Raw genomic sequence first — 12978 nt, 5'->3', positions numbered from 1 at the left:
TACATTTTGCATAGAGACTAGCCTGCGTTGCAGACGAACAAAACCCCGGTACCGGGAAATCGGGAAACCACACGAGACAAGGGAATCTTTGACCACGATGCCGGTGGGATTCGAGCCCACCACCTCCGGACTGGATCACTGTTGCTCTACCGACTGAGCTACCTTACAAAAACTGTGATTTGAGAAAACTTGCGTCTTCTTGCGATTCAGTTTAGACAGGACTTGCGAGCGATGACTTGGACGGGCTCAAATTTGCATCATGCAAGTCGGTGCAAGATTTCCTTTTTTGCATGGCCACCCAATGCAAGTCAACGCAAGTCTTGTTTTTCGATTCTTTACTTCAAGTACTAAATTGCAGTGCGCGCGGTAGCATTAAAATGACTTTTTGCAGCTTGAAAGTAATAAGGCTATGTTAACACGGGACCGGTTCCAAACGGATCCAAATGAATCCGGTCCGAGAATAGGCCTACATGGGACCGTTCTGGAACTGATCTAGAACAGATCCAAGCGGATCCAAAACTAGACCAGCTACTGTTTTGCCGGTCCAGTTTTGGACACATACCGTACTGGTTCCAGAAATAATAATCATTAAATTTAGATAGCTCTTAAGTGATAAAAAGTTCATGTATAAAATATTAAAACGATAAACTATTAAAATATATACTGAATAACTATTAAAACAATTAAAGAGTAAAAATTTTAATACAAATCTCATGTAAGCTCGAAAAAGTGTGTCATTAACTTTAAAACAACAAATGAAGTACCAGTGGAGCAGGGATGGCGCAGTGGTGAGAGCGCTCGCCCCCCACCAATGTGGCCCGGGTTCGATTCCGGCCCGGTGCCATATGTGGGTTGAGTTTGTTGTTGGTTCTCGCCTTGCTCCGAGGGTTTTTCTCCGGGTTCTCCGGTTTTCCTCCCTCCTGAAAAACCAACATTTCCAAATTCCAATTCGACCTGGACAGAGGACCCGCATGAAAACCAGCTAGCGCTGATGTGGCTTCCTCTCTAAATATAGCAATTTATTTGATGATCCGGTCCCCGTGCATGCGTGTAACTTCAAGATGCACGGCGTTCGGCTTGGTTGTGACCTGAGTATCAGGCCTTCCTAAGGGGAGGGGGGTAGAGAAGGCCTGATACTCAGGTTAGCTTGATTTTGAACCCGCGTTCCTTGCCCTACAGGGTTGTTTTGTTTGTTTGTTTGTTTTGTAGGGAGGGAGGGGTGGGTGAGTAACCCGAGACACAAAATCTGGAAGAAGAGTAAATAATTAATTAATTTTAATTAATTTAATAATTGATTTAATGTACGATCCAGGTAGTGAGAAGAAAAGATCGAATAAGGAAGTGGAGTTGGAAAGGCGGATAAATGAGGGAGACGTGACTATCGCAGTGAAAGCTTTTACAATCGTTTTGCCTTTAAAATTTAAAATTTGGCTGTGTATGATAAACACATGTCATTTTACATGTCATTTTGAGGTCCAAGCTTTTTATTCAGTCTCGTGATCTCTTTAGTTTTTGTTGTTGTTTTCAAATATAGTCTCGGCTATTAACCACTTATGACGTTTCCGTCGATCGTGCGAAACTGTCGCTTATCTGAAGAATGACACGAAACAAGTGACGTCACCTACGACACGGATGCGTCGTCGAGGCATGCTTTCATTGTCTGTAATATTCGTGACTTCCGGCATGACAGTCGTGACGTGGTTGATTTGCAATCGAAAGTAATAATTTCGTCGGAAAGTTGTGCTGCCAAAGTCGTTTTGTCCCTCGTCAGAGAGAAGGAAGTTGCTCTGAAGTTGAGCGAGTCAATAAATCAACCGATAAACTTTAGCTGTCTACTTTCGGAAAGTGAATGGCCGAATTCTCTAGATTTACCAAGTTCATGTGATGCGGTCATATTTCGTATCTTTTGCTTGTTTGCGGGGCTATTTTCAGTCACCCATGGTTTATAGTGGGCTTTTTGTTGAATTATCCAATCACATGAAGCAAATTGGAGGTGATTGACATTTTTCCCTGAATTAGTGTGACGTCACAGTGACCATAACAAAAGGAAAATCGCTTCATTTTCCGGGAGAGAGAATTGTTCGAAGGGCAACGTTTCAGATTCAAGGGAATTTTCCTTGCGTTTTTCGTCGACATTTTGGTAAGTAAAGAGTATTCTGGTGGCATATAGTACCAAGCTTAAGACAGCCTTGAACATCCACCGCTAAAGGTTCAAAATTTACCTTGGGCGCTGCCAGAAGAGCGAGCCATATTTGTTTGGCTTTTGTTGTCAGCAGTCTGTGATAGCAACCTTGGTCTTCTGAATACAGACTTTCGAAAATGTTCAAAGATACGATTTTCGCTAGTCTAAAACCTTCAATAGGTTATAAAATTACTGCGATGGAAAGTACAAATGAGGATTATGTCGGCCCTCCCGGCCGTACACACGCGTGACTGCGAGGGCTTTGAATCTGGCAGTCGAACCGAACATTCTTCAGCTTCAAGATCTTTGTTAGGCTCGTTATTGTAAGCCTGTGTTTTGACTAAACGAAGTAGATGTGATGTTCTGTTATGTATTTCGTTATCGGCTAACTCGAGCAGATAGCGGAGTGAAAAGAAAGCTTCTTTCTCAAACCGCAGGGTTCGCTCGGGCTGAGTCATGGTTGCGTTAGCGCAGCGGATGAATCCGGCCCCACGGAACGAAATGAAAGGGAATGGCCACGACAAAAGAAATTGAAAGAATTAGTGCTTATAGTTCGTTTTCAGTTTCATCTTATTATTAACTACGTATTTGAGCCTGAATTGTACGAACATAAGCAAAAATTGGTTGAAAATTTCAAGCTTAACAATCAATGCACAGCTTTAGATTCGAGTCGTCGTCTCGCTGTTTCGTAATGTGGTTGGTATTTGTACAGTTTCTATTGCAAAATTAACTACGCTTGCCTTCTCTTTATACTGATAAAACCGTTAGAGGAGGTGAGTTTAGAGTTTTACGTGAGAATAGTCGGTAGTTGGGAACAAGAAAGTCTAATTTTATGGCGTCGCGTCATATTCGACCCATAAGAGAACCGCGAAATTATTAATGTTGAACAAACATGGCGACCATTTGAAGTTGTCCACCATACGAACTGGCACCTAGTTTTACTTGAGATCTCTTCAATGGCTAGAATATTACGTTATTTGTTCATAAGGCAATTTGATTTTTTAGAAAATGGCTCTTTCGTTAGGATAGGAACAATAAAAACCTGTATTATTTCCGTGAAAACCTTGTCTAAAAGCTAACTAAATTCGTGATATTTTAGCTTGGACGTCGATTATCATGAAATTGAAAGCGTTTTATTTGATTTCGGTAGCTTTGTTTTTCTGCTCACATCGGTTAAGTTGTACCACAACTTAACGACAACCTTTCTTTGGCGAGTTGTACAGTTTTAAAACCTCATGGGAATGAAACACCATTGTAGTATTTTCTATGCTCTGTTTTGATGGATTTATAATCGTTTGAACCGCGTAAAACCTTAAGACTTTCTTGGTTTTAGTGCATTTAAAAAGTCGAGTATGTGGTTGTACAAAGCATATTGCATTCATTGGTCTCATTTATTTCTTTTTAGAAATCTGGATTTAGATCCTTTGAACAGAGTATTTAGTATAAGCTTAAATACATGAACTATCTTCAGCTTTCAGATCTCTTGAATAGCCAACACGGTAAAATCCGTGGACTTTTTTGTTTTTCTAAATCCTTCTTGAGAGATGTATATATATACTGCAGATAGTTTTGTATCAGTGTTTTGTGAGAATCAATTCAATAGAATATTCCAAGAATATTGCTAGAATCGTGCTTGTATGAGAAGTGTCAGCAGTTTCCTTGTGACACCACCCTCATATTCAAGTTGTATTTTAGTAGAGATTCTCAAGTGTTACAATACTCTTCTTACATGATAAAGGCTCTAGCATGCCAGATGGAAATCGTAAATCAACTGTATACAAAACTACATGCAGATCAGTTAGCTATAAAAGGGAACTTTGTTTTATTTTCTTCAGTAGATGTACCTGACAGAAAAAAACCTTGAAGCTATAAATATAATTTTATGTTCAATGTTTATGTCAATTGCCTTCATTTTATTTTTATCAGTGCAAAAATCTAAGTTTGCATATTTTGATTTGGCATTTTTGTCATGCAGAATTCTGTAGCATTTAAGAACATACATAACATTCAAACTAAACTATATAAATTGATTTAATTTTATTGCTCTTCAATAAAAAGTGTATATATTTGAACAAAAGTTTTAAGTGTGCCAAAGGGGAAAATTTGGTGAACTTATTTTTTTTAATACAGAGTCTTTTAGATATGTTTCATGTGTTTTCGGTTGTCCCATTTTAACATAATTTGTGGTGGTCAGGTGTGCTTATCAAAACCTTTTCCTTTATCAACAGTGTAATGGAAAGAGGTTCAGACGACACTCAACAACCTTCTTTGTGCCGAATGGGCTGCGGATTTTATGGCAGCTCATCAAGTGATGGTATGTGTTCTAAATGCTTCAAAGATGCCTTACGGCGGAAGCAGTCTTCACCAACAACCAGTGCGGCAACTGTAATATCAAGTCCCTCCACAGGTTTGTATTACAATAATGGAGTACATTAGTGTGATGTAAGAAATTGTGTTTGTGATGTACATGCGTACCATGTGTATTTTTCCCCCCCCCCTTTTTTTTTTTTTTTTTCCCCCCCCTTCCCAACAAAAAAAACCAAATTCACACTGTATGTCAGTATATCTGTGTTAGCAGCCACAGAGAGCTATGTGTATGCGGGTGATTGAAAACTGTACAGAAATGCTTCAAAATGATTTACAAATAATTGCAGCACAGTGTCTTAAAACAGCAGGTTTTACTTGACATCAAATTGAGGTAATGTACCAGACTTGTATGTAAAATGAATGCCCTCTGCCAACTGCTTTTAAAAAAACATACAGCAGCAGTGTAGTTTGTCATCTTCAAGTTGTTAACACATCAAAGCTGTTCAGGACATTAGCTCAAGAACTCAAATTCTTTCAGCTGGCACACTGGTTGATACCGTATTTATTCGATTAAGTGCCCTAGGTGCTTTTTTTTAATTTTTGGACCTCAAGAGTGGGTGCCTTTTTGAGGTGGGCATTTATTTGAGGCTTGGTAGTTATTAAATTTGCACCCATTTTTAGCAAGTAGTAAGGTTATTTTAAAAACAATGAATAATTATAAAACGTGAAAATATACCAAAGCAACAATTTAACTGTTCATTTAAAGTTTTTGGAAAATACTAAGAAAACTTTGTCTTCTAAGTAGTATTAAGTCAATGACAATCACAATCTCAATAATAATCAATACTCCTCTTGTGCACTTCAAGGTTTTTATAGATGGGTGCTTATTCAAGGGTGGGCGCTTATTTGAGGTGGATGCTTATTCGAGGTTGGGTGCCCACTTAATCGAATAAATATGGTATGCCATCACATGTGCATCCAAAGGTTTCGTACCTCTGGCAATAAAAAATTATATTCTGAAATTTTGAACAAAAGTTAATACCACTAAGGGTGGTAACTCATTAATGACAGTATACATGTAAATTTAGCACTTTAATGCTCTAAAAGTCAATTAAATGTTTTCATCTACGCAAATAATTGGTCAATACTGCAGTATCTTCCCAGGCTATTTTAAAAATGTTTTAGTTTACACACTGAAGGGTTGATCCCAGTGCTAACACAAGCAATATGTACAGTCCATCACTAAAGTCCATGTCTAGGAACAGCCAATATGTACAATGTACATTGTAGCAGACAGATCAACTTTTCATTTGGTTATCAGTCCCAGGAACACGTAGGTTTAGAGCTTATAGCCAGGGTAAAATGTGATTAAAAATGTTGATCAGAAATGTTTCAAGAAAATTCTGTTACAGTTTCCAAGTTGTAAAAATTTACAGAGACATCTTTCATCAGCCAAACTAAGAGTATCTGCTATCAACTACACTGAACTTCTGTGACAAACATACTTGTAGCCAAACTCCTGTTGGAGTGGTAGTGCATGTCTTAATCAAAAAATCATTCAATTTATTAAATGTTATTAAAGCTGTTGTTTTATTTTGCAAATTGAAAATAGAAGCAGTTATGCATAAATCTAGATGGGATGTTTTTGCATCAAAGTACAAATGTATTTACTGCTGGTTTTGACAATACTTGCTGTTTCACTATTATTAAAAAGGGCACACACTTGGTCCTGGGATTTCAGTCACACTTTGTAAATGAGATGAAAAATAATCAACTTTGACTGTCTTAACATGGAAGGCAATAAAGCAGAAATATTCAAATGAATTTATTTCTTCCTTATTTGTAGGGCTGACTGAGGAACCATGCACTTCTCACTTGCCTCCAAGCGAGGACATCGCAGGAGCAGCAGTGAGTCCCTCATCTTCAACCAGCAGCGTCTCAGAAGAAGATGATAGTTCAAGACAACCAGAGGCCCAAGCTGAAGCAAGCACGTCTGAAACCAAGGACAAAGCAAAAACAAAAAGAAATAGATGTTTTATGTGTCGTAAAAAAGTAGGATTAACTGGTAAGTCAAGAAATAAGAAAAAAAGAAATACTTGTAAAAGGACTGTTCAGTTTAGTTATTTACCTTATTCTTACTTATTTTCGCGAGTACTAATTTTCGCGATTTTCATGATTTCAAAATAATCGCAAAATTAAGTACGCGCGAAAAAAACATTGCGCAAAATTTAAACACGCAAAAATTAATACCATACTGTATATCAAAACAATAAAAACTTTAAATGTCTGGAACTCGGCTATCTACCTTTAAAAATATCTTTCCGTCTTGTTTTTGACTATCACCCTTTCTCTGATAACTATTTCGAGCTTGTAAATTGGTTCAAAACCTCTAGTACAGTCACCAAAGTTTCCTTTTGCAGGCTTCTTGTAGTTACATTGAGTCAGAACTTTGTGTATTTCCAGTGCTTCCTTTGTCTTTGACGACTGATGCATAAATCACTGACAAAATATCGCAAAATTTAATACGCTTTTTCTCTCATTTTTCTTTCAATCGCGAAAATTAATACTCGCAAAATTCGGCTCTCGAATTTTCGCGAAATTAAGTACGCGCGAAAATTAGTAAGAATAAAGTATCATACTTGTGATTAATCACAATTGGATGACCACCAAGCAGAAGTCCAAAATATTCAATCACAGTGTGAAGCAAGATAGACCGAATTGGATATCAGAACATTTTTTTTTTCAAATTATAATTATCATGTTAGCAGATTGGAGGAAGTAACTTAGACAATTTAGACACAGTGAATCCATTTAAAAAATGATCAGGTCAATTCTGACAGTCAGGGATGTTGCTAAGGGCCACCTGCTGGCTAATTTCACTGACTGAAAGACAACTCAAATGTGGCTGAAATTTCACATGATAACAAAGACTTAAGAGCTGTCGAGGCCAGAAAAAACAGCTGGGCTTGTTAATGAGCCGGTTTAGTGCTTGGTGCAACATTCCTGGACAGTACCTTATTAAAAACAGATTGAGAGTTTTGTATTTGTGACGCTTTCCTTTTATCTACATGTAGTATAAGATTGATACCAGCAAAGAGGGTAGTAATAGTGAAAATGAAACAGTTGCCGCATTTTATCTGTAGTTCATAATTTTTGATGTAATTTATTTGTTCTACACAATTTTTTATGTATTAAATTGTTTTAATGTCTGCAAATCACAATTCTTGTTTCACTAACAAGTCTTTTTTCCTTGTTAGGGTTTGAATGCAGATGTGGAAATGTCTACTGTGGCCTCCATAGATATTCTGATAAACACGAGTGCAGCTTTGACTACAAGGCTGATGGCAGGGCCAAGATATCAAAGGACAATCCTGTAATTGTTGGCTCAAAGATTCAGAAAATTTAAGATACTAGAAACTTAGTCAGGAATGCTTGGGTAGAGGGGTATGATCAGTATCTTTGAATCCTAATAATTATTGTTGTTCAAGGGACAGTCTGTAGATGTATGTGTAATCTATGTGAATTGCATAAGACTTTTCTTGTGTTCTATTTGTCAGTAAATAAGTTTGTTAATAATAACCCAGTAACCAACACAAACTTTGTGTTACTCACAACTTTGACATGTATATGTTCTGTAAATGTACATAGTGCTGCCACTTTGCCCAAGCATTCCCTTTTGAATTCCTTGCCTCTGTGAATCACTACAGTATATTGTGGCTTAATTCAGTACAGGTAATAAATTATGCTCAAGTTAAAATTTTATGTAGGACGCAATGTGAAGGTAATGATAATTATGTACAAGTGATTGCTAGCTATAAAGTCCCTCACCTGAGTATCTTCAGGCTTTGTTTATCTTCCTTGGTTTTGACAACCTTATAATCAAGTAGCCAAAAGGAATATAACAGGAGCCTTGTACTCGGTTTAAAATGTTTTCAGATACCCTATCCGATGTTACAGTTTCAAGAGTGTATGTGATCGGTTGTACTTTGCAAGTGCTAAACAGGTTATTGCATACCTTGTACTAAGTCTTTTCCTGCAAGACTTCTTTCTTTCTGTAAACAATCCTGCCATGCACCATAACTGTTACTACATCCTTTTTAAATGGATATATTTCCATGCTACTTGAAATCAGAATGAAAGGAAATTTTAAGAAACAAGCACCCTGGTACAGCTTTCTTTTATTTCTGCAAAACAAGTGCTTTTCCTACTTTTTTGGTGCATGTGTTAATTTTCATATAGTTTGGGAAGATTCTTTCTTTTTTCAGTGGAAGAGACTGAAGGGTAACTATGTAATTAGGTGCTTGCAGGATTTTTATATAACTGAGTATTCCCATGGAATTTTACTGCTTAGATCAATGTGCTGGTAAAAATTGCAAGAGCTGGCAATAAAGTTTGTCTAAAGTGATTTTAAGGTTAGAATGCAGAAAAGCAGAAATTTGAGGGGCAAAAAAGCAGCCTTCCTTAAGTCACTTTAGGCATTCTTAATCCTGCTTAAACATGTATCTCTTTATTTGTAATAAATTGATAATCGGATAGAAGAATATAGGCATTTTTTCTCTCAAAATATATAACATATCTCTTATCACATCTCGACTTACACTTTACTACTTGTACTAAAATTAATATTAGGCGTAACCATGTATTCTCATGTGTGAACCAGTATGAATTACACTAAAGTTGAAACCTTTTCAATGGAAAGACTCATAACTTCTTGGGCAAGAGCTGGAGCTGGAGTAGAATTGGAAACTCGCTATGATGTCAAGATACATTATTCTGAATACGAGCCAAGAAGGTTGAAGATTTCAAGACTTTAAAATAAAACATGTCTTCATTTCTCCATACTCTATATAGCAAGTGATCATTCAGCATGCCTTGAATAAATGGGTTTATTTATACAATATGATTTTAATTTCTTTCGGTTTTCACAGCCTAAAAATAGCTTTCTGTAGTGGAGTAAAGAATGTGCTTTTGTGCCAATAATTTTCTAAAAAAAAAAAAAAAACATTTCAGCGGCAAAATAAGAAAGGTTTGTTTTTCCCTTTTTTCCTGAATTATCACTTGTTTCATCTTTGTATTATATTATGAGGGTAAGGAGAAGTGACACTTGAATTACGTTCATGCATGGGAATGCCTCAGAGTTGGGTGGGGTTGGGTAAAGAAAGCTATAAACACAGATATTGATATTTTGTACAGTACCTAGTATACCTAGTATTAAGATAATAAACACTAAACATAACAATGAGAGACCGATTATATGTACGTAATGATAACAAGGAAAAGTTTCAGATAATTTACTTCATTATTCAGTGTATCATAAATTAAGGCTACGTTTATGTGCGATTATTTTCAGGAAAATTGCTGTAATTTGTTGGTGTTATAGATTAGATACAGTGTCAAGTGTGTTTTTTTTTCTTAAGGGTTGTTTAATGCAAGCTTTTCCCTGTTGTCAAGGGATTCCGTTAATAAATTTCTCATTGCTATATCAGTAAACAATGTGGCTGTTGTTGTTTACCATTGAACCTGTTTAAGTAGTTATGTTAGGATAAATGAAATAAACCCTTTGCATGGTGACCATATTGGCGACAGAAAAAGAGAACTTTAAAAGAAAACCAATATGGCCGCCATGACACCATTGCTTATATAATACTACAGGTACAAGTCCCCATGACAGCATGTGATGTACAGGGGGCCCTCACATCTGATGTCGAAGTAACACGGATAGGCCATTTCCGATATATTAAAATTCTAACTTGGCTTCGAGGTTTGGGGGAATAAAACAAAAGATATCATGTTGAGTTTTTTTATTATTATTCCCGCAAGCCTCTGAGCCAAGTTAGAATATTAATAATGCTGGAATTAGCCTATTGCAATATAATAACCTTGACCTTGTTGCCATGGTTCCTCTGGGAATAAGGTTGTTAGCGTCTTTAGATTAATAGCCTCTCAACTCAAACATGGTCTCGTTTCATATTCGGCGCTGGAACCAACCAATTAAGTTCGTCACGCAACGCTTCTTAGTTGCGTGACAAGCCAAATATCCGTCCACGAAGATAATTTACAAAATAAACAGCACGTAACGTGTTCACATGCACAACGTAATCAACATCAACTAGGACTACGTACTTCTCCAATAAGTGAAATATAATTATAAGGTAAAAAACGCCCCAAATTCCTAACTACGAAGTTCTAAGCTAACTTTACAAGAAACTGGAGTAACTCGAGAAATATATTTTCACAGTTTCACAGAAAAGGAGTTTTTCAGGCGGTCTTGGTGTAAAACGTGATACGATACAGGGTGATGCAAGAATATTTTTTCCAGCACGTGTTTTGAGCGCCGTTATCATCAGTTAGGATATTGTGTGTAATGTCCTGCGTGTCAGGTGCCGTACTCGGCACGTGGCCGCGGTATGCAAGTCGTTCAATGTGGGAGAAGGTTCGAGAGAAACTGGATCAAAGTTCAACGTGGGGAGGTTTTTCCTTTGGTCGAACGATCGATTGACCAGGAATTTTATCATCGTCTTTGCTATAATTAACTTTTTGTTTTGTTCAATTATTGTTATCACTTCTAAAAGTCATTCCTTCTCTGTTTGATTAAAAATTGCGCACCTGTTCGTTCTACGATTCATTTGTATCAAGAGCTTTTCCGCTGTCTCTACTGGCACTACCCAGTTAGCTTTGCATTGACTGCATTCAGATCTCCCACATTTTATAGAATGCTCAGGAACATCGTCAATATTCAAGGGTTAACACCAAACTCGTTCCCAGGGTAAACAGTGGATGGCGTTATTGGTGGAATCGGTGCGCGCTCATTGGCTACTCAAACTCTGGATATCCTTTGTTATTAAAAACTAGCAACGATATATTGCAATTCCTGAGTTTTGATTGGTTAACAGGCTATGGTATATGAGCTCATATACCAATGACCACAAATATGGTAGCCGATACGCATCAACGAAAACAGCTGGGGAGCTCAAATATTGCAATTCTTTGGGCGTTTTTAATAAAACAATTATTCCACTCGCGCTTGTTGGTAGCCTGTGTACAGCCGTCCCGCTGAGTCCCCTCCGCGATTTCTTTGAGCGGAGCGGGGCGGCTGTACACAGGCTAGCTTATTGGATATAATCCAACGCGCGCTAGTGGAATAATTGTTTTAAAACTATTCACATCCGAGCAACGCGTGAGAGAAAATTCAGTGTTATCGTTACAGGAATAAATTAGTCAAAAATAATCGTCCTTTCTAGTTATATTATCTCACTGTTTTAGTATATACTAAAACATATATTTCCCTCAGTGTTGGTGGCTGGTAGTGGGTAAATTTTCGGTAAAAATTTACCACTCGGTAAATAACCCCCATTTTATATTATGTACTACATAAAGGGCCTTAATGTACAGTGTACTACATAAGCTATAATAATGTACTACATAAGCTATTATGTAGGAGCTCCTGTAGAAGCCGTCTCAGTTTTCGTCTCAAAACTGTTCATCATCCCTATTTTTTCAGTTTTATTTATTATCCAAGATATCTCTTTTATATCTCCTCTTTTCCCTCATTACTTCGACAGGGTTTTTTTTTTTTCAACTAATATCTGGTCGGAACAAATTGCTAGCCTCGACTAGCAGATCGTTCAGCCCCTTGACTTCGCGATCCTGGATCCACCATGTTCACGCTGGCGATTAGGGACGGACCATTAGAAAAGTGGTGATGGGGGGGATATAAATTATGGAAAGGAAAATGCCAAGATTCGTGCAGAAAGAAAGGTCCTATTAAGCACTTAAAATACTAGCCTGCGTCGCAGACGAAACTAAACCCTTGGGTAGATTACGTCTGCGACGCAGGTTATAAAGATACCTGTCATTTTAACCCCCCGACCCTACGTACTGCATAGCATCTCCCATACGCCAATGGTTATATATAGAAAGTTGAATTTCAAGTCTGCAATCTTGGACAAAACTGTTGAAAACATTTTGCAAACTTCCACTTATTTAGTCAACGAAGTTCGGTTTTGCAACCCCCCTCCCCCCATTTCAATGTTGTAATGCTTAAGTGTTTTTAAAACAAAGCCTGTCGAACCGCAAACCTCAAGAAACAACACTGAGTAGGGGAGGAGGAGGATAAGATATTTTAACCCGCTTGCAAGTCGAGTGATTTGTGAAAAATGCGTGAAATGCGTATGTGACAACTCCAAAAACTTTAACACCAACATTTGCAAAATTCGACATAAATTGCTGTTGACAAGTGCATAGGGTGAAAAAAAAAAACAATAAGTATATTACAACTATTTACAATTGATCGACAAAGCACAATTTGTCTATAACAAAAATTCGAGCAAAGGGTTTTATTTCATCTGCAAAAGATTCCTGAACAAGCAATGAGGTACAAGAATTCCTTCGGAACAAGCGACTCAAGCGACCACGCGTAACTCGATACGCGACATTCCTTTCACGATGATTTGATTTCTTCCATCTTGAAACTTTCCTCCATTCCTCAT

General features: G+C 37.4%; 1 protein-coding gene across 1 annotated transcript; it reads left to right on the top strand.

The window, feature by feature from the left end:
- Positions 1-1992: 1992 nt before the first annotated feature.
- LOC144641605 (AN1-type zinc finger protein 6-like) lies at positions 1993-9982 on the top strand. Its single transcript, XM_078500652.1, has 4 exons — positions 1993-2140; positions 4411-4589; positions 6336-6554; positions 7747-9982. The coding sequence occupies exons 2-4, from the start codon at positions 4415-4417 to the stop codon at positions 7893-7895; spliced, it is 543 nt and encodes a 180-aa protein (XP_078356778.1). The 5' UTR covers positions 1993-2140; positions 4411-4414; the 3' UTR covers positions 7896-9982.
- The last annotated feature ends 2996 nt before the right edge of the window (positions 9983-12978 follow it).

The sequence above is a fragment of the Oculina patagonica genome, chromosome 2 (genome assembly GCF_052425735.1).
Source record: "Oculina patagonica isolate OP01 chromosome 2, crgOcupat, whole genome shotgun sequence".
Classification (NCBI taxonomy): Eukaryota; Metazoa; Cnidaria; class Anthozoa; order Scleractinia; family Oculinidae; genus Oculina; species Oculina patagonica.
Note: the sequence above shows the minus strand (reverse complement) of the source record. Positions and strands in the feature narration are given on the sequence as shown.

Coding starts and splice junctions, on each gene's coding strand:
- LOC144641605 (XM_078500652.1), top strand. CDS start 4,415: ATGGAAAGAGGTTCAGACGACACTCAACAACCTTCTTTGTGCCGAATG. Junction 4,590..6,335: donor AATATCAAGTCCCTCCACAG/GTTTGTATTACA, acceptor CCTTATTTGTAG/GGCTGACTGAGGAACCATGC. Junction 6,555..7,746: donor TAAAAAAGTAGGATTAACTG/GTAAGTCAAGAA, acceptor TTTCCTTGTTAG/GGTTTGAATGCAGATGTGGA.